Source organism: Geotrypetes seraphini, chromosome 2, assembly GCF_902459505.1.
Source record: "Geotrypetes seraphini chromosome 2, aGeoSer1.1, whole genome shotgun sequence".
NCBI lineage: Eukaryota > Metazoa > Chordata > Amphibia > Gymnophiona > Dermophiidae > Geotrypetes > Geotrypetes seraphini.
In genome coordinates, this window is record NC_047085.1 from 397,406,153 (window position 1) to 397,428,564 (window position 22,412).

The 22,412-nt window shown below is 44.5% G+C and overlaps 1 protein-coding gene across 5 annotated transcripts in view; it reads right to left on the minus strand.

The window, feature by feature from the left end:
• DNAH11 (dynein axonemal heavy chain 11) overlaps positions 1 to 22,412 on the minus strand; it is a 596,997-nt gene that overhangs the window by 317,263 nt on the left and 257,322 nt on the right. For all 5 annotated transcript variants that reach the window (XM_033930891.1, XM_033930892.1, XM_033930893.1 and 2 more), the window contains 6 exons: positions 20,524 to 20,684; positions 15,956 to 16,112; positions 12,838 to 12,983; positions 12,628 to 12,744; positions 10,855 to 10,993; positions 3,052 to 3,144 (listed from right to left, as the gene is read on the minus strand). In XM_033930891.1, the coding sequence (XP_033786782.1) occupies positions 3,052 to 3,144; positions 10,855 to 10,993; positions 12,628 to 12,744; positions 12,838 to 12,983; positions 15,956 to 16,112; positions 20,524 to 20,684 (813 nt within the window). The remainder of the gene's footprint in view (positions 1 to 3,051; positions 3,145 to 10,854; positions 10,994 to 12,627; positions 12,745 to 12,837; positions 12,984 to 15,955; positions 16,113 to 20,523; positions 20,685 to 22,412) is intronic.

Sequence of the window (22,412 nt, forward strand, 5' to 3'; positions counted from 1 at the left end):
ATGTCTATGTGCCTAATTTAGACCCCCTTCTTTTTTTCTATCCTTACCTAATTCTTTGTTACCTTTTTCAGAGTTCCCTATATTTTGCGATAGCAAATTTAATTTAGTTTTAGATCTGAACATAGATAGGAAGTGTAATTGTGCTGCTTCCTCTTCCACGAGCAGAGAAATACTTAAAACCATTATAGAGAATTTACAAGTATCAGATGTATGGAGATTATTTAATCCTACAGAGGTGGAGGAGCATAATCAAAAAAAAGGTCTAAGTCCCTTTTTAGCCTAAGGCCCTAAATGTTGAAAGAAGAACAGGGAAAATGTCCATTCTCAAAAAAAAAATGTCCAAAAGGAGGGTTTTTTTTGATAATGGCCTGCCTCTACGTTCAGCTGTTTAAACACCCAGACCACCACTAAGTCTAAACTTACACTATATAATCAACCTAAAAAAAGCCTAAGTCCCAAAAGCCCAAAACAAGTGCTTTTAGGCAAATGAGGGGCCAGTCTTTCGCCTAAAAGCTGGATTCTGTAACCGGTGTCAGTTAAAAAGAAAACCGGTTACAGAATCCCCCCCACCAGCAACAATCGGGGCAGGAGGGAGCCCAAGCCCTCCTGCCCCGGCGACTACTTAAACCACCACCCTGACAACGATAGGGGCAGGAGAGAGCCTAAGCCCTCCTGCTCCGGCGAAGGCCGACACCCCCGACAATGATCAGGGCAGGAGGGAGTTCATCCCCCCTGGCGAACCCCCCCCCACTAAGATATGGGCAGGAGGGATCCCAGGCTCTCCTGCCCTTGGCACAACCCCCCCTCCCAATCGCCCCCCCAAACCCCTGATCGGCTCCCCACCCGCCGACCCCTTGACCCCCTTCCGACCCCTTGACCCCATCCCGTACCTTCAGAAAGTTGGCCGGATGGAAGGGTCCCAAGCCCAGCTGGCCGGCAGGCTTGTCATCTGTTGAATGGTGGGCCTTAGGACCTGATTGGCCCAGGCGCCTCAAACCCCATCCACAGGTGGGGCCTGAGGCACCTGGGCCAACCGGAATCGGCCCAGTAGCAAAGTGGCATTAGGCGATCTAAAGCGGCTACCCAGCCATGAATCACAGCAAGATAGCCGGCTGAAATGTAGTCCTGGGAAACCCTGGCCTACATTTCAGCCTCCTATCTTTGCCTAGACTGCAGCAGCCAATTGCGACAGAGAAATTCCCCCCTTTCCCATTAGCTGAGCGTTAGTGATTCCCCAATGCCCAATCCCTCCTGCCACCAACCCCCACTAACATCCCCAGCAGGAGGGATGCCCAGTCCCTCCTGCTGGAACCCCCCCAAACACCCCTACTCCCCAAAACCCACCCGGACCCTCCCAAATACCTTTTTGTAGAAGGCTGGCCAGAGGGATGCCCACTCCCTCTGGCCGACAGGCCTACCTCTTCTGAATGGCAGGCCTTCCCCTTCCCGGTGCATTCAGGAAGGCCCCACCTATAGGCTTTAGGCAACTGGGTCAACCAGAGTCTTAGGCCTCCTTCTCATTGCATTCTGGGATGCACTGGAAGTGGCCTAAAACTCCGATTGGCCAGATCTTAAGGCCACTCCCATGGTTGGCCCAGGTGCCTAAAGCCCCTCCAGAATGCACCAAAAGGGGAAGGCTCACCATTCGGAAGAGGTGGGCCTGTTGGCCAGAGGGACTGGGTATTCCTCTGGCCAGCCTTCTACAAAAAGGTAAGGGGGAGGGTCCAGGTGGATTTCAGGGGGTGTTTGGGGAGTGCCGGCAGGAGGGATTTGGCATGGCCACTCATTATAATTATGAAATTCAATCCTGTTGTGCAAATTAAAACAGATCCACTACTACTACGTTTTCTACTACCATTACTAATACTCTCATCATCTGCAACAAAAATCAACAGTATCAGGTTGCATAATGAATATAAATGTTAATTTTTATCTGACCCTCAAGGACTTCCTGAAACACATCCATGGACCCCCAGGTTAAGAATTCCAAATCTAGATCATGGGTAACCTAGTGGCTTTGCAGAAATATCATCACCTGCACAAGTTCATTTCTCAGGGTTCATAGGAGTTCAGGCACACTGCAGAGGTGATGGCTATCAATTAACCTATACCATTCCAAGCAAATACTGATTGAACTGACTTAAATGAAAGAAAAATGTAAACTTCCCATACTCAATCTTGGCTACTCTATTTATTACATTAACACATATGTAATATCAGAAATTTTCCTTATTCCATTAGATACCAGTTATCATTGATCAACTATGGTGAGACCTCATCTGGAGTACTGTGTGCAATTCTGGAGGCAACATTACAGTAAAGATGTGCGCAGAATTGAATCGGTTCAACGGACAGCCACCAGGATGATCTCGGGGCTCAAGGGTCTCTCGTACGAAGAGAGACTGAACAAATTGCAGCTCTACACTCTTGAGGAACGTAGGGAGAGGGGAGACATGATCGAAACATTTAAGTACCTCACGGGACGTGTCGAAGTGGAAGATGATATTTTCTTTCTCAAGGGACCCTCGGCCACAAGAGGGCACCCGCTCAAACTCAGGGGCGGAAAATTTCATGGCGACACCAGAAAGTATTTCTTCACAGAGAGAGTGGTTGATCATTGGAACAAGCTCCCAGTGCAGGTGATCGAGGCAGACAGCGTGCCAGACTTTAAGAATAAATGGGATACCCATGTGGGATCCCTATGAGGGTCAAGATAAGGAAATTGGGTCATTAGGGCATAGACAGGGGGTGGGTAAGCAGAGTGGGCAGACTTGATGGGCTGTAGCCCTTTTCTGCCGTCATCTTCTATGTTTCTATGTTTCTATGACTTTCAAAGTTCTGTCTAAAATGTTTACTGATCAGTCATGACACTGCCTCTAAATACAAATTCACATTGGCGATATCATACCAAAATTTCATATGTGTTGGAAGAATGTTTTCTGACATGATGTACATGAAGCGAAATTATTTTTGAAAAACTTAATAGATATAGTATGCATAACAGTCATCAATTTCTCTATTCAATTCTAATAGATATATCATTGTATGTACCTGATGCTCAGGTCTGTTCTTGTCATCTCTTTTTAAGGATCCAGCTACAACCAGGACAGATTTTACTGCTCTTAGTCCCCAATCATAATGATCCTAAGATTTAAAGTTATAATAGTGATTTGGTTTTTTGCAAATATAAGACAAATGTTGAATTTATTACTTATTTTATACACCACTTATAGCCTATGGGGTTCATAATAAAAAAAAAACACGTCTAAAAAGTGTCCTAAATGGCTACTTGGACGATCAAAAAGCCCGATCATCCAAGTACCTATAACCAAAGCTAGTTTTAGACGTATCTAAAACCAGCTTAGGCCTTTCCCCTGCCACTAAACGCACAGAGAGAAAAGAGGCGTGTTTAGAGGAGGGGAAAGGGCGGGCGGTGGGCAGGAGGTGGGCCGACCTACACCTAGGCTTGCAGCAGGTATAACCAAAACCTTAGGCAGGTTGCCTAGTCGGCACTTATACCTTTTTGACTTAGACGAAGTCAAAACAGGTCTAAGTGCCGAAAATGGGGCCGCTGAGCTGATCGCGGCTGGCGCGATCAGTTCAACGGCCCGGCAACCTACCCACCCGCCCACCGCAACCATCGCGGCAAGAGAGATGCCTCATCTCCCCTACCGCAGTGCGATCACCCCTCTACCCGAACTGCCACGACCCACGGCAGGAGAGATACCCAATCTCTCCTGCCACGGGTTGTGGGAGTTCGGGTAGAGGAGTGATCGTATCGCGGCAGGGGAGATGGCCAATCTCTCCTGCCGTGACACATCACCCCCTCCCCCCGACAATATCGGGGCAAGAGGGAGCCCAAGCCCTCTTGCCCCGCGGCATCCGACTGCCTGACTACGTTCGGGGCAAGAGGGAGCCCAAGCCCTCCTGGCCTCTCGCCCCCACCCCCTACAATATCAGGAAGGAGGGAGCCCAACCCCTCCTGCCCATGCGGACCCTCTACCCCCCACCCCCCACCTCCGGCCCCCCCTGCATCAAGGAGAGGAGCGTGGGAGCCCTGCTCCGCCCCCCTCCCGACACAGGAGAGCCGACTTTTGCAGACCTTTTCACCTCCGGCCCCCCCTGCATCAAGGAGAGGAGCGTGGGAGCCCTGCTCCGCCCCCCTCCCGACACAGGAGAGCCGACTTTTGCAGACTTTTTCACCTCCGGCCCCCCCTGCATCAAGGAGAGGAGCGTGGGAGCCCTGCTCCGCCCCCCTCCCGACACAGGAGAACACATAGCCGACTGCCACCCCAACTCAAACCCCCCCAAATCTTACAATAATACACTTGCAACCTTCTGCAAATATATTATTGATAACAGCCAGATCGGGCCGGCGTGGGAGCCCTGCTCCTCCCCCCCGATCCAGCCGGAGGACATTTCTACACTAAAAACGACCCAGCGCACCACTACATAGAAACCAGCCAGATCGGGCCGGCGTGGGAGCCCTGCTCCGCCCCCCCGATCCAGCCGGAGGACATTTCTACACTAAAAACGACCTAGCGCACCACTTCATAGAAACCAGCCAGATCGGGCCGGCGTGGGAACCCTGTTCCGCCCCCCCGATCCAGCCGGAGGACATTTTACACTAAAAACGACCCAGCGCACCACTTCATAGAAGCCAGCCAGATCGGGCCGGCGTGGGAGCCCTGTTCCGCCCCCCTGATCCAGCCGGAGGACATTTCTACACTAAAAACGACCCAGCGCACCACTTCATAGAAACCAGCCAGATCGGGCCGGCGTGGGAGCCCTGCTCCACCCCCCAGCCGGGACTCAAAGGGAGAACCATTCCTTCCACCTAACACTCCGAACCAGACATCAAAAAATGAAGCTCTCCCTGCATACACACACACTAGCCACCCTTCTGATAATCCTCCTCATTTCTAGTTGGAAAGCAGCAGCAAACAACTTACCCACCACAACCACATCCTCCAGTACAACCAACTTCCAACTTCCCAACAGAAGAATACTCACATCAAGAAACTCGAACCACCACACCAGCAATCAACACTCCATCACTGTTACCTGGAGAAGAAGATCAGCACCTCCGAAAACAAAATCTCATCCATCTCCCACAACACTCATATACCCGGAAACAACTCACACTCCTCAGACTGACACGACCTCCCTTACATGTGCCTATGTCAACATCAGAGCACTAGGACCCAAAACAGAAAACATAAAAAACTGGATAAAAACAGAAAAACTTGACTGCCTATTCCTCACTGAAACCTGGCTAACCTCAGACACAGACCCTAGAATAAAAGAAGTATGCCCGCCAGGATACAAAATAACAGTAACCTGCAGAGAAAAAAAAAGAGGAGGAGGACTAGCTATAATAATCAAGAACTCCCTAACTCTAAACATAATTGAAAAAACATCCACACCGCAAATGGATTTCCTAGCATGTCACCTCACAAACCCAACACTAAAAAACTCACTAAACTGCTTGCTCTGCTACATAACACCAGGAAACTGGACCACAGTGAGACCTGAATTTGAAAACTTCATCTACCAAAACTCATTAACAGCAGAATATAACCTCATCCTAGGAGACCTAAACCTACACCTAGAAGACACAACCTCCACACCTGCAAATAACTGTCTATCCTTCCTCAATGCCTTATCCTTCCAGATCCTAAACCCACAAACCACCCATGAAAAAGGTCATCAACTGGACATTGCTGCATTCATGACTCACCAACCATCCAACCCAGCAATCCAAACACCTAACGGAACATGGTCCCCATCCCTATGGTCAGACCACTACACATATAACTTCAACATCAACTGGTCCAAGACCAAACACACACCTCAATCAAAAAAAACCACATATACCACACGCAAGCACGTTTTGGCCAAAAGTAGACGAAACCATACAAGACTGCGACCCAAAAAACTTCATCTCCCACTGGAAAAATGTGTCCACCAACATCCTCGATGATCTGGCCCCCCTACAAACCAAAACCAGAACCAGCAGGAAATCAGACCAATGGTTTGATAATGAATTACTCCAACTCAAAAGACAGTGTAGAAGATTAGAAAGAAAATGGAGAAAAAAGAACCAAGGTCAAACAAAAACCGATTGGAAAAAAATCAACAAACAATACAAAAACCTACTAAGGGATAAGAGAAAAAACTACTATACTAATCTCATAGGCACGGAAACCCAAGATTCCAAAAAAATATTCCAAATCCTGAAAGAATTAACAGACACCAAACCATACACAACCACCACGAACACCCCCCCACCATCACCCACCCTCTTAGCAGAACACTTCAAGAACAAAATTACCAACACCAGAGCCACTCTCATCCTTAACCCATCCCATCAAAACACAATCACAATCCACCCTTCAGGAAAAGAGGCAACTGCAGCAGACAGAATTTGGACTCAATTCCCCAACATACAATGGTCAGAACTCAACAAATTCTACAAAAAATACAGTCATGCCTCCTGTGACCTCAACCATTGCCCCTCATATCTCCTCACCACCGCTAGTGTAAAATTCCGCACCATAATGCTACAATGGATTCAATTCACGCTCACAGAAGGCACATTCCCTGCTGACCTCAGCGAAATCGTCATCACCCCAATCCAAAAAGACCCAAAAGCACCACAAAACCACCCATCTAACTTTAGACCTATAGCCTCAATTCCGCTATATGTCAAAATTATAGAAGGCCTAGTAGCCAAACTCCTCACCAATTACATAGATGACCACAACCTACTCCACCCCATGCAATCAGGCTTCAGAACAAACTTCAGTACAGAGACACTACTAGGCTCCCTTATGGATACCGTCAGACAACACCTTAGTACAGGAAAAAAGATGCTTCTCATACAACTGGACTTAACTGCGGCATTCGACTTAGTGGATCACAACATTCTTCTACAGATCTTAGACGCAGTGGGTATTTCAGATAAAGTTTACTCCTGGTTTGAAGGATTCCTAAAACTCAGAACCTACAGTGTAAAATCAAACAAAGAAAAGTCAGAATCCTGGTCAAACCCCTGCGGCGTACCACAAGGATCTCCACTATCCCCTACCCTCTTCAATCTCTACACTGCTTCTCTAGGAACGCATCTGGACAATCTGGGCATAACCACCTATAGTTATGCTGACGACATCACCATCCTCATCCCATACGATCATTCCAAACCTACCATGACAGACAAACTTCACCAAACACTTGAAACAGTCACAACCTGGATGAAAAATCACAAACTTAAACTCAACCAAGACAAAACCAAATTCATCCTTCTCGAAAATGACAAGATCCAAACCACAACCAACTTAGAGATAAACGCAATCAAATATCCCATCCAAACCACCATAAAACTACTTGGCATGACCATAGACAGATGCTGCACTATGCAACCACAAATAAATAAAACAATTCAGAAATCATTCGCAATCATGAGAAACCTGAGACAAGTCCGAAAATTCTTTGAAAGAACACAATTTCAACTTATAGTACAATCTCTAATACTGGGTATATTGGACTACTGCAACATCCTCTTCCTTCCTTGCCCTGCAACTATGATTAGACAACTCCAAACAATCCAAAATACAGCTTTGAGACTCATATACTCATTGAAAAAACATGACCACATTACGGATGCCTTCATCAACTCACATTGGCTTCCAATCCAAGAAAGAATCCAATTCAAATTCTACTGCATATTATTTAAAACCATACACGGAGACAGCCCATCATACTTGAACAATCGCCTCATCCAAGCACCCACTACCAGACACAGAAAAACGCACTCCCCATTCATACCCCCCCCAATCAAGGAAGTAAAAAGAACAAGACTACACGACGGCCTACTAGCCACTCAAGCCGCAAGACTGGACAACCAAATCTCCAACCTTCTGATGACCACCCCAGACTATAGGACATTCAGAAAGGAAATAAAGACCACACTTTTCAAGAAATTCCTGAAGCAGCAATAACATCACGACCTCTTAGTAACACCAAAACTGACGATCGATCTACCCATTACTCACTAATAATAACAAAAGAACCTCCACTTTGACCACCTATCAACTCTACTACAAACCACCTCACCCTCAACAACCCGCTAAATGTCTATAAGATCTACAACCTACCTCTCTAGCTAATCATTGTAACTCTGTTTTTAAATTAACCTTTTGTAATCCGCCTTGAACCGCAAGGTAATGGCGGAATAGAAATCCCTAATGTAATGTAATGTAATATGGGCAGGAGGGATCCCAGGCCATCCTGTCCTCGACACAACCCCCCCAACGATCGCCCTCCTCTGAACCCCCGATCGACCCCCCCGCCGACCCGCAACCCCCCGCCAACCCCATGGTCCCCCACCCCCCCAATCCCACCCCCCATGCCTGGTAAATGTTGGCCGGACGGACGGGTGCCAAGCCAGCCCATCCAGCAGCCCAGCTGGCTGCAGAATGGGACCGGATTGGCCCAGGCATCTGAAACCCCACCCACAGATGGGGCCTAAGGCACCTGGACCAACCAGAATAGGTCCGGGAGCCTTAGGCCCCTCCTGTGGGCGGGGCCTTAGGCATATGTGTAGTTTACAATAATGGAGAATCTAGAGCAGGAGACACCCCCTTCTCCTTCCTCACCCCCCAACCAACACTCGTGTCCTCCCTTTCCCCATACCTCTTTAAATCTTCTCCAGCAAGAGCAGATTCTCCGCCTACTGCTTGCGCCGGCATAGGCTTTCCCTCTGATGTCACTTCCTAGCCCCATGACCTGGAAGAGATTTCAGAGGGGAGCCAGGCCAGGGCGAGCAGCAGGCTGGAAAAGTTGCTCACAATGGCAAAGATTTAAAGAGGTGGAGAAGAGAGAACATAAGAATTGCCGCTGCTGGGTCAGACCAGTGGTCCATCATTCCCAGCAGTCCGCTCACGCGGCGGCCCTCTGGTCAAAGACAGTGCCCTGACTGAGACTATCCCTATCAGCGTACATCCTTGTTCAGCAGGAACTTGTCTAACTTTGTCTTGAATCCCTGGAGAGTGTTTTCCCCTATGACAAACTCCGGAAGAGCGTTCCAGTTTTCTACTACTCTCTGGGTGAAGAAGAACTTCCTTACATTCATACGGAATCTATCCCCTTTCAACTTTATAGAGTGTCCTCTCGTTCTCCCCACCTTGGAGAAGATGAACAACCTGTCTTTATCTACTATGTCTATCCCCTTCAGTACCTTGAATGTTTCGATCATTTCCCTTCTCAATCTCCTCTGTTCAAGGAAGAAGAGGCCCAGTTTCTCTTATCTTTTGCTGTACGGCATCTCCTCCAACCCTTTAACCATCTTAGTCGCTCTTCTCTGGACCCTTTCGAGTAGTACCGTGTTCTTCTTCATGTACGGCGACCAGTGCTGGAAGCAGTACTCCAAGTGAGGGCGCACTATGGCCCGGTACAATGGCATGATAACCTTCTCCGATCTGTTCGTGATCCCCTTCTTTATCATTCCTAGCATTCTGTTCGCCCTTTTCGCCGCCACTGCACATTGCGCAGAGGGCTTCATCGACTTGTTGATCAGAACTCCCAAGTCCCGTTTTTTGGGAGGTCTCTCCAAGTACCGCCCCGGACATTCTGTATTTGTGCTTGAGATTTTTGTTACCGACATGCATCACTTTACACTTGTCCACATTGAACCTCATCTGCCATGTCGATGCCCATTCCTCAAGCCTAATTATGTCACGTTGCGCAAGTGTGGCATGTGGGGGTGGAGAGGTGCCGGAGCCCCTACAAAGATGGCGCCTGGGGCTGTCGTCCCCCCCCCCCCCACACACTTACAACGCTACTGGTTTACAGTGCTTGTATCTGCAAAGCCCTGAATGATGCAGCTCATTTTTGGAATGTGTTCTGTTTGTATGTGTATATGTCTGAACTAAGTTAATTTGAGATCTCATGTATAAAAAATAAGAGAAAACAGATTTTTTTCCTTATCTTATACTTTTTTTGTGTAGCAGGCTAAGGATGGAGCAATTAGGAGAAAGCAAGTGAGAAAGAAATGATGTAAGAAAGTAAGATGTTTTGATTTCTTTCATAGTATGAGAGAGAATAGGCAGATAACACGGGGACTTTCTGTAATTAGTCTTGGTGTAATTAGTACTATCTAATATAAGCATTATTATTTTTTTAAATGCTATAAAATTGATCTGTTTCTTTGTCTTAATGAGAGAAAAATTACAGTGGTACAACTCTTAGTACATGCTCTGTACTATTTCTCCTCCATACTGGCATGCTAATAAATAAAATAAATTTATTGGCAATGATTTGTTTATATTTTATTACAGATTTACACAATGGTCCTGTTACACGCCAACAAACATATATATATTTGCCAGTGTCCTTATATGTATTTTACTAGAGGGTTCATGCTGAACAGATCCTTCTGTAAAATACTCAGGAAATTCTGGATGTTCCAGCATTAGAGGTTTACAATCTAGACATCCTAAGCAAAATCCAGCTTTATGTGCAGCTGCCTTTCTGTACATAAAAGTCAGAACTGGTTTCAGAATTGTCTGTATTCATTTCAAGTCCTTAACAAATAGAAATCCATGCTTAGACCAACACACCCCTAATCAAGATCTGATCATCCTTACTTCTGAATGCTCACACCAGCACACCCAATCAACCATTATAGGAAGATCCTTGAGACCTTTCATGATGCTTTCCCTGCCCCATCCACCCACCATCTCTAATTTCTAAATAATGACATGAAAATCTGAACCAGAGCCCATTATAATTCTAAGACATATTATCTGCTGCGCTACTGTCTAAAAGTTGACCATGTGTTTAGCTAACACTTACCTGTTTAGAAAGAAGTTCTCTACATAGAGTGTATAAAGTAATAAACTTCTGGGCTAATAGTCGTGCATCTAGGAAGCCCTCTGCAACAAGCATTATCTCACAGATTAGTTCAGTGTCGGGGACAACCATAGCACAGGGTCTAAAATAAATACAAATTTTGAAAAGAATAAATTAACAAATTTTGTTCTGCAAAATTGTTCCTAGCAAAGGATGTAGTTTAGTAGAGAGGAACATGCTGTAGATAGGCATAGAGCAATTTAAAAGTCCTATATCTTTTACTGGCATACAATTTAGTAAATTATCAACATTGTATACAATCATGAGTAAAAATTCACTTGACAAAAACTAGTCAACATGAAAAACAGCAGATTTGGCCAAAGAAGCTCTTTTATTATAGACAATACAAGTGTAATATGAAAAGGCATCAGAAGCCTTTCAGTAGAAAATGCTGGGTCAGGTGCTTGGCTTCCCTGTGATGCAGCTTTACTCCACAAGCTTGCTGTACCAGCAGGGGAATGATGACGAGGTGTTACAGGATGCACTGAAGAGGAATAAAGCCTTCAGTGTTGTCCCTTCTTGGGATCTGTGTAGTCTAGAATATTTTCTCTGGTGCAACCTACTGCCTCAGAGCTTCCCCCTATCCTTGAAAGAAAAAGAGAGGGGTAAGAGTGTGGAGGGACTTTTAGTATTCTTTTATGAGCCACAAGAAAAAAAGAAATCTAGATTGGAGTAAATTTACATAGACTAATACATGGAGATACTGGTACGCTGCAAGGAACTGTAGAGTAGTCTGGCATTACAATTTTCCAGGACAGGAACAAAACCATTGTGGAGACAACGATGTCCAAGTTGCAGGTCTTTATTAAAAATACAGTCAGTTAATCCAGTTAATGGGACCACAGCAGCCTGCTAGGATTGCTACAGCCAGCCAGCGATCCTCTGCAGGCTGCTTTAATATGAGACCGGGAAGCCGGGATGGAGGGAGGGAAGAAACAGTGAGCCAAATCTCAGCGACGGCAGCCAGGTGGACCAAGTGAAAGCAGAGGAAGGCGCTCATGAAGAGCAGCGGCAGTGGTGATTACGCCAGCGGCAGGCAGGGTGCAGGCAGCCGGGAGGGTGCAGGCAGCTGGAGGACCAGGAATCCGGGAGGAACAGGTGGACCTGAGCGGCGATGGCAGCCAGAAGGACCAGGCGAACCTGAGCAGTGTGGGCACCGGGAGGACCATGTGAAGGCAGAGGAAGGCGCTTGTGAAGAGCAGTGGCAGCGGTGATTATGCCGGCGGCAGTAGAAAGCATAGTCGTGCCAACCGCAGCTTGAGCACAGTTGCTGCCCCGGCCTACAAATTAAAGGACATCTAGTCGGAGCAAAGCATGGCGGCCGTGAGATGAGAGGCGCAACGCATCCTGCGCGTGAACCTACAGCTGATGTGGCGCTTATACCTGATTGGGTAAAAAAAATGTCTGTCGGCAGGCCAGTTTAAGTGCAAATTGGTAATTGTCGGGCTGGACAATTTATTACACCGCGGGCCTGATTTTGACATGTCTGCAGTAAGGGAAGGGAGGAGAGATGTTATGCATGCACACTGGAGAAGATAGGGAGATGCTGAAACTGCTCTGAGTAGGAAAGGAAGGGGAGGCTCACAGCATATGCAAGTCAGTAAATGAATATTATTAAGGAGGCAAATAGGACTGTGACCTAGAGGTGATAAATCATTCTGAACATTGTTGTGTAATTATTAAACATTATAAACTATACTAGTAATCATTACTTGCCTAAACAGAGCTTTAAGGTTCTCTGGCAGTTCCGTTCGACCCGCATAACCTGGGTTCATTGTGATGAATATTCCCACTGATGGTTTCAAACTTATATTTTCTCCAAGGAATTTAAACCTAAGTGGGAGGGAGGGGAGGAAAAAGAAAACAATAAAACTTTTGAACTAAGATTGTATTCATATCATATCTGTCACATATACAAATATTTACCTTGTTTTCTTTGTCCTAATGGCATCTTGAATGCTTTTTACTTGAACAGCCACTACAGAGAGAACTTCGACTGAAATTCGGTTAAACTCATCAAAGCATCCCCAGGCTCCTGTCTGGACCAATCCTTTATAGATATTGCCTATGGACTAGTAGACAGTCTCAAATGAATGGTGGTTACTTTTCCAGAAAGACAATGGACAAAATTTAACTTTCAGAGAAAGTTTGTGCGATAAAAAAAACCCAAGTCACTTTGTATATGTACTTTATTGTGGAAAATAACAGAAATTTAACATATTTTGCTAATAGCTAAACACGTACACTTTGGTGTCATCATCTACCAATGGCATTCCAAACACTCAGTATTCAATGTCTTGAGACAGTCAGGATAAAAAAATCTAGCCGTATTTTATTAAATGAACCTTCAATATCTGCACTTGATTGTGGAAAATAACAGAAATTTAATATATTTCACTAATAGCTAAACATGTACCCTTTGGTTTAATCATCTACCAATGGCATTTCAAGCACTCAAGCATTCAGGGAGAAATTCCATAATAGGCACCTAAAAGACATTGTGGCCAAATTCTATAAAAGGCGTCCCGAAAGTAGGCGGCGGTAGGCATCCTACTGCTGTCTAACCAGCCAATCAGGACACACATTTTCTAAAAAATGACAACCCAAGGCAGGCTGCCCACATTGTAGGCATCTGTCACGGGTGCAGGGAGGCACCTAGGGATGCTTAACCTCACCCAACCTGGGCATGATTTCACCCAGAGGTGGCCTTAGGCAAACTTAAGCGGCCCCAGGCGTCTCCATACGACTGGGATAATCGCCTGAAATGTAGGCCAGCAAAATGTTGGCCTTCATTTCAAAAAGACGCGACTGCTAAACTGATTGCATCAAGGAAATCTCCCTGCCACGATCATCTAAGTGGCCATGGCAGGGAAACCCCGAATCCCATTGCAAGATGTCTAGCAGGAGGGATGCCCACTCCCTCCTGCCACCATCCCCAAACCCCCCACACTCTTCACGGCAGGAAGGATGCCCACTCCTTCATGCTGCAAAGCCCAAAACAATCCCCTGCAGGAGGGATTCCCACTCCCTCCTGCCAGCACCCCAAACATCCCCTGCAGGAGGGATGCCCACTCCTTCCTGCCAGCATCCCCCCAAAAACCTTACCCCCACTGTCCAACCAGACCCCCCCCCATACCTTTATAAGCAAGGCTGGCCAGAGGTATGCCTACTCCCTCTGGCCAGAAGACCTGCCCCTTCAGAATGGCAAGCCTTCCCTTTCCTGGTGCATCCTGGGATGCACTGGGGAGGGGCCTAAGGCACTGATTGGCCCAGGCGCCTAAGGACCCTCCCAATGGAGGGAATTTAGGAACCTGGGTCAACCAGAGTCTTAGGCCTCCTTCCCCGTGCATTCTAGGATGTACTTGGAGTGGCCTAAGACTCCGATTGACCAGATAACTAAAGCCACTCCCATAGGAGGTGCCTTAGGGATCTGGCCAACTGGAATCTTAGGCCACTCCCAGTGCATCCCAAAATGCATTAGGAAGGAGGCCTAAGAATCTGGTTGGCCAGGCGCCTAAAGCTCCTCCCTTTGGAGGGGCCTTAGGCACCTGGGCCAATTAGGGCCTTAGGCCCCTCCTCTGGGAAGGGGAAGGCCCTCCATTCTGAAGAGGTAGGCCTGTCAGCTGGAGGGAATAGGCATCTCTCCGGCCGGCATTGCTAATAAACGTACAGTATGTGTGTGTGTGTGTGGAGGGGGGGGGTTCTGGGTCATGTGTCCAGGAGGGGTGCCGGCAGGAAGGAGTGGGCATTCCTCCTGCCAGGGATGTTGGGTGGGTGCCGGCATGAGGGAATGGGCATCCCTCCTGCCAGGAATTATTTTGGGGTTTACGGCAAGAGGGAGTAGGCATTTTCTTGCCGTGGACAGTGTGGAGGGGTTTGGGGGTGGCGATGGGAAGAAGTGGACATCCCTCCTGCCGGCTGACTTGCGGTGGGGCTTGCTGGTTCCCTGCCACTGTCGCTCAGCTGATCATGGTAGGGAGATTCTCTTGCTGTGATTAGCTCAGCGACAACATGATCCTTTAAATGGCACCTGTGACATGGATGCCAATTAGAGATTCGGGGTGGTTAGGTGGGGTTAGGCACAATTCTGTAAAGGACGTCTAAGTGTGATTCTCAGAAGTCACTTAGGCAGCTGCTGAGACTATACAGAAACAGGCCATGAATGCTTGGTAGATAGAAACATAGAAACACGATGGCAGATAAAGGCCAAATGGCTAACTAGTCTGATTGGTAGATGACTACACCAAAGTGTGTGCTATGAGTGAAATATGTTAAATTTCTATTTTTTTTCCACAATAAAGTGCAGAAATTGAAGGTTCATTTAATAAAATATTGTTAGATATTTTGGATAAAATGTATTATAGCTATCACACTCAGGGCTCCTTTTACTAAGGTGCGCTAGCGTTTTTAGCGCACGCTAAAGATTAGCACGCACTATACGAAAAATACTAACACAAGCTCTATGGAGGCATTAGCGTTTAGCATGTGCGGTATTGTAGCGCGCACTAAGCGTGCGCTAAAACCGCTAGCGCACCTTAGTAAAAGGAGCCCTGAGTGTGATAGCTATAATACTGTACTATGAAATTTGCTCCATTAAGCAAATATAATAGCAATTTTTTTTTTTTGAAAAATGGAGCTTTGTATAATCAGTGGCTTTGAGCACAGTTTTTCCAAATTTATACTGGGTTTTACTAAACTACAGAAGAGCTTCATACCACAGGCCAGCAAGGTAAATGCTCCAACACTCATAGGAATTGAATGACGTTGGAGCATTTACCTCACTGGCCCATGGTAAGAAGCTTTTCCGCAGTTTAATAAAAGGAGCTCTTAGGTTTTTCCTGGACAACAATAATACTACAGTGCATAATTACACAAAGTTTTATGCACATTTTTCCCGAAGTACAATTGCTTCCTTTCTAAAAGCTGCACAGAATCAAGTTCTTCGGCCAAAGGAAGTGCTATTTCAAAACCGCACAAGAAAACTGAGTAACCTTTAGCTTGCTAGAAATGCTTTGCGCTCTCAAGATTGCAGGTCAACACAAACCTTGTAGTCCATTTGCTCAGAGCAGTTGAAGACGTAGACCATAATACCCAATGCACGGCCCAAATCTTTAGTTGTCTCTGTTTTACCAGTGCCAGCTGGGCCTGCAGGAGCCCCACTCATGGTTAGATGAAGAGACTGGGTTAGAGTTACATAACACCTATAAATAATGGAACATCCTTCTATTAACAATAAGAGTAAACACAATGTTTGATAGAATGCTTTATATAAAGTATCCTTAAATACTATATATGTGGTTTTTTGCATGGACTACTTTTAGTTTTCCTTCATATGTAATAGTAGTTAAGCAAAACTAAAAGCAGTCAAGGCATAATCCTCTAAAAAGTATATGGGTCCCTACAATCATATTTCACAAAGGGCAATATTTCAGTTATAAATCAAATTGAAATTCATTCAAATTGATTCCTCTACAATAAACTTTTCATATACACATCAAATACTAGAGAGACTTAAGGTGGTTGCTTTTCTAAAAGAAAATGTGAAATATATTGTGAAATATTTCAAATCTTTACTCAATAAGCAGCAATATTCAGACTTAGGTATGCAATAATGGACCATATCTGAACACCAAACAGAATATCCAGGTCATTGGCAGCACCCAGAAGTTATTCACTGCTGCACCCACATAACTAATTGAGTTAAGATTTTCTCTAATCATGAACAACTTCTGGGTCCATCTCAACTCCACCCCAGCTCTGCTCAGATAGTGTTAAGATAGTGCTAAGACCAGAACAGACTCGGGAAATTACAGACTGGTTAACCTGACCTCGGTGCTAGGCAAAATAGTGGAAACAATTATAAAAAATAAAATCGTGGAACATGTGGACAAACATGATTTAATTAGACAGTCAGCATGGGTTCAGCCGAGGGAGGTATTGCCTCACCAATTTGTTTGACTTCTTTGAAGGTGTGAATAAATATGTGGATAAAGGTGAGTCGATTGATGTACTGTATCTAGATTTCCAGAAGGCTCCTGAGAAAATTAAACAGTCATGGGATAGGAGGCAATGTTCAATAGTGGATTAAGAGCTGGTTATCAGACAGAAAACAGAGGATAGGGTTGAATTGCCATTTTTCTCAGTGAAGGAGGATAAATAGTGTTGTGTCGCAGGGATCTGTGCTGGGACCAGTGTTATTTATCTTATTTATAAATGATCTAGAAATTGGAACTATGAGCAAGATGATTAAATTTTCAGATGACACTAAACTGTTCAAAGTTGTTAAAACGCATATGGACTGTGATAAACTGCCGGAAGACTTTAGGAAATTGAAAGACAGGGCATCCAAATGGCAGATGAAATTCAATGTGGACAAATGCAAAGTGATGTACATTGGGAAGAATAATCCAAATCATAGTTATCAGATGCTGGGGGTCAGCACTCAAGGATCTGGGTGACATCATAGACAATACGCTGAAGCCTTCCACCCAATGTGCAGCGGTGGCCAAGAAGGAAAACAGGATGCTAGGAATTATTAGAAAAGGGATAGTTAACAAGACTAAGAATTTTATAATGCCTCTGTATTGCTCCATGGTGCGATCTCATCTGGAGTATTGCGTTCAATTCTGGTCTCCTTATCTCAAGAAAGATATAGAGGTGCTAGAAAAGGTTCAAAGAAGAGCAACCAGATGATAAAGGGGATGGAACTCCTCTCGTACGAGAAAAGACTAAAGAGGTTAGGGCTCTTCAGCTTGGAAAAGAGACAGTTGAGGGGAGATATGATTGAAGTCTACAAAATCCTATTATTAATTTAGAAAGTTTATATACCTACCGCTTTAGATCAAAGTTGTGTACAAAATACGCATGCACAATAGTGTAACAGATTACACACATGTCAAACAAAGTTATGGCCAAACTTTATTCCAAACATTTCAGGCTTTTCAAAATTTTCTGTTGTCTCCTTTTGTGAGGAGGTCATAAAAAAGGTTTTCTTCTGACAGCTCTCCCATGTAAATCATTGTTACGTATGCAATATTATACTGTAGACAAGTGAACAATTACTCTAATGTGAGGAGAAGTGGGGGAAACATTCCAGTGTTAGCTAAATTTTCCAAAAGGTCATTTACATTTTTGGTTTGGGTTTGGTGGGTTTTTTTGTTTGTTTTTTTAGATCTGATCAGTTATGGGCCAGTTCTGTCAGAGATTTTCTTTCAGAAATTACCTTGGCTACAACAGTTCCATGTGATTTCCATTCATTAGCAGTGAAATTGCTAGCTAGAAGCATTTAGAGATTTTTTTTAAAACTGTCTCCTGCTTTTGTTAAGAGTGAATTATTGTGGTGGTCCCCCCAAAATTAATTAACATTTTATATAAGAATGAAAAACACACAAAATTGTATTTAGACATAGTTTAGGGGTTGCCGCATCTTGCTGTTTTTTAAAAATGGCCGCTACGCTTAACAGTATATTGTAATTCTTGTGCACTCAACAAATAATCAGCAGTCTATGACATAAGAACCGTCTTTGATGTGGAAGGAAACTTCTTTCAGTGGCTGGCCACTAGCCAAAGAACAAATTGCTTCTGTTCTTCATCTTTTGTCAAAGTATCATTGTATTTTTCAATGAGGCTTATCCCTTGTTCTGTTGCATCATTAACAACAGTCAATTTGGATGCCCAATTCCAAAGTTCCTTGAAAACTGGATCATCAGTCTACTCTGTGGGATGTTTCTTTAGGAATATTTTCTTTTTTGCTGATCCTCCTTCAACCAAGAGATCAAAAATTAACTGTTTTCTCTGTTTTACAAGTCGCAGGTGCTGTTTCATCGATATGCATGAGACATCGTGGAATACCTGGTAACGGTGGACGCTGTAAGCTTTGCAACATTCAAAGCTTTGTTTCTGGTGTGATTCTGTCATCAAAAAAGGCAAGTGCTGCTAAGTGCAATCATCTACATACGCAGCCCACAAGCAAACAGTGCATGCTGGGGTGGCCTCTAAAAATTGTCTAATCAAGCTGAAATTTGACACATGAGTAAGACATACCAAGTGGACAAAAATAAGCCTTGTGGAGACAAGATTTGACATGGTTGACTTTTTTGCATACTGTTATGGACAACCCTAGTGAATTATGTTCATATTCAAATGCCCAGATAATTGCTTAGAGGATCACATGGTTGTTGAAAGTAGATAGCAATATCACAAGCTCAAAGGTTAGAAGAAGCAGAGTACATATTCAAACATAGAGTTTCTTCCCCTAATTGAAGGCCTAATGAAACACTAATCTTTCTGGGCCTTTATACATAAAAAAATGAATCAGACATACATAATAAACTTTTGTATGTACATGTGTATTACCTGAACAATTTCAAGCAGTTTTTATTACTTTTCATTTCCTTCAGAATGCATAAATGGTCTTCACTCACAATATAAAACTGAAAGATTCTAGTTATCTAATCTAATCTTCTATTTTTGCGTTGCTCATACCTAGGTAGGCTCAAAGCGACTTAAAGAGGGGGGTGAGGAAGGAGAAGGGGTAGGAGGAGTAGGAGAAGAGAAGAGGAGGGTAGGAGGGGGTAGGAAAAGGGGTGGAGGGGGGAGGAGAGGATACAGGTGATTAAGTGTCAAATAGATGAGTTTTTAGTTTCTTCCGGAATATGGTATAGTTAGCTTCCATCCTGGTCATTTCAATAAAGTCATTCCAAGTTTTTACGCCTAGAAAGGGGAGCATGGAGTGGAAAACACGTTTGTATTGTAGATTTTTTTGTGGAAGGGAGATTTAGAAGTATTCTGTTGAAGGTTCTGCGGGAAGTAGACCATGCCTTGGAGAAGAATTTGATGAGAGGCGCTGCAGAGTTTCCGTAAAGTATACGGTGAATGATGCATGCAGTTTTGAAGGTTATTCGGGATTGGATAGGTAGCCAGTGCAGTTGCCTGATGAAGTCTGTAATCGAGTCATATTTTCTCAGATTGCAGATTAGTCTGACAGCGGTGTTTTGGATGAGTTGCATTTTGTGAATCAGAGTGGTGTTGATTCCCATGTAGATGGAGTTGCAGTAGTCCAGTTGAGGTAATATCATCAGTTGTACAACTAAGGCAAAGTGGTGTTGGTAAAAGTATGGTCTGATTAGCATTAGTTGTCTCAAGGTATAGAGGGAATTATCTACAACTCAACTATTATTTAAAGGCAGGTCCAAGGGATCACAGGGCAAAATCATTATCTTCTTGCTTACTGCGACAATCAGTTTATTCCTCAGTCTGACTACAATAAGTACTACATTAAACATGACCTCTTTGCTTTTGCCTATTAGGGGAGAACTCTGGTTAAAACTGTTCAAGACAAAGTTATAGACCTGGCTCTTTCAAAGGGCATTCAATGCACATGAATGAATTGTTGAGGTCGATATTGAATGACAGCACCTGTATGCTCTTCAGTTGACTTTTCCTATCAAAGACTTTGTAGTTCCTTTCCTTTTATGTTGGATTTTAGACTATAAATCGCTTTGATCTACAACACAGCAGTTAATGGAAGTATAGAAAGTACCAATAACTTAAATAAAATATGCATTCAATAGATCACATTAAAAACACTACATGATTACATATGGTTCTTACCGGTCAGTCAGAGGTGTAATAACTAGCCGAGGGGTGTTTCCCAAATACTCATAAGAATAGTGAAAAGTGGCATCACAGATGTTGGCAAAGCAGTGCTCTGAGGAGTCATCCCAATCATGGCGTAGTTGGGACAACCAAGCAAAAGCTTGAGAATTAGTAACCTAAAATGACAGCAAGAACCATTTGAAAAGAACTTTAAACACATATAACTTAACCCTCTGTTATCTATATGCACCATATTTTCTTTCCACCATGTGCCATAATTGTAAATCAGCCTAGATAATTAGAACAGTGTAAAAACACAGCTTCTGCATATAAAGGGAAAACTGAGTGGAGAAAATGAGGTGTAGTGTAAAACGTCCAATTTGTATATCAAAACAAAACCAATATAGTCACTTCAGATTATTTTTGAACCAGACCACAGAGGGATTTAATGAGCTTTACTTTTATAAAACTACAGTTTAACAGGAAATATTATTACTAGAAGATGTGAAAAACACAATTTATATTTTGTATAAATTCCTCTAGTTTTACTTGAATTCACAAATACTTTAAATTTCCATAAAAGGGATAATTTTATGAAGCTATTTTTGCACAGGTACCCACATATGTTAGTACTGTATATACTCAAATTTAATTTGATTTGAATATATGTCATGACCTCCTTTTTCCCCTTAAAAGGAGGAAAAATGGTTGACTTGAATATAAGTCGGGCGGCTTAATATTCAAGTGCCCTGCTCTGTCAGGCTCTGCATCCAGCCCCCTTCCCTCCCTCCCCTGTCAGGCACTGAATCTAGCTCCCTTTCTTCCTTACCTCCCCCCTGTCAAGCTCTGCACCCAGGACTCTCTCCCCCCGTCAGGCTCTGCACCCAGCACACACACACCCCTCCCCCCAGTGTCAGGCACCATTCCTTCCTTTTCCGTCAGACTTTGCACTCTGCCTCCCTCCCAGGCTCTGCACCCTGTCCCCCTCCCTGCCCTAGCCTCATACCTCATCTGCCGATCCCCGGTGGAGGTGCAGCGGGCAGGAGTGAACTTTCCGAGTTCCTGCCCCGCTGCTAACCAGCTGCCGCGAGTTTCTTCAGCCACTGAGTGGAACGAGCAGAGGCACTTCTGCTCGGTGCTGAGTGGTTTCCTTACTGGCTCCCGAAAATTCTCACCAGTTAGCAGCGGGGCAGGAACTTGGAAAGTTCACTCCTGCCCTTTGCACCTCCACCGGGGATCGGAAGATGAGGTATGAGGCTAGGGTAGGGAGGGGGGAAGAGTGCAGAGCCTGGCAGTGGCAGACTACAATAATTCTAGGAGGGGGCGTTGGCTCAAATATATACCAGGACACCATTTTTGGGCCAATTTTTTGGCCCCAAAATCCCGGTTTATATTCGAGCATATATGGTATGTGGTCTTTAATTTATTAAACACTGACCAGTGTAAAAAATGCAATATAACATGATAGCACATATTTTGCCAGCAGACATGTACAGGAAAAGAGTTTTGACAGTATAGGCAGAGTCTATAAGGTCACACATAAATTACAAATTATGCAAAGGAGGTGGCGGTGCTAGAACCCCTAGGAAACAGCGATCACAACATGATCCAGTGCAAGCTGGAAATTGGACCATCAAAGGTGAAAAGATCCACAGCGACAGCACTCAACTTCAAAAAAGGGAATTATGATGGCATGAGGAAACTGGTGGGAAAGAAACTCAACGGTAGCGCAAGGAAGATGGAGTCTGTAGAAAAAGCCTGGTCCCTACTCAAGGGCATGGTGCAAGAGGCACAGAACCTGTACATCCCCAGATTCAGGAAGGGGTGCAAAAAAAAACCGAACAAAAAACCCAGCGTGGATAACAACTGCAGTGAAAAAGGCGATAAGTGACAAGAAAGCATCG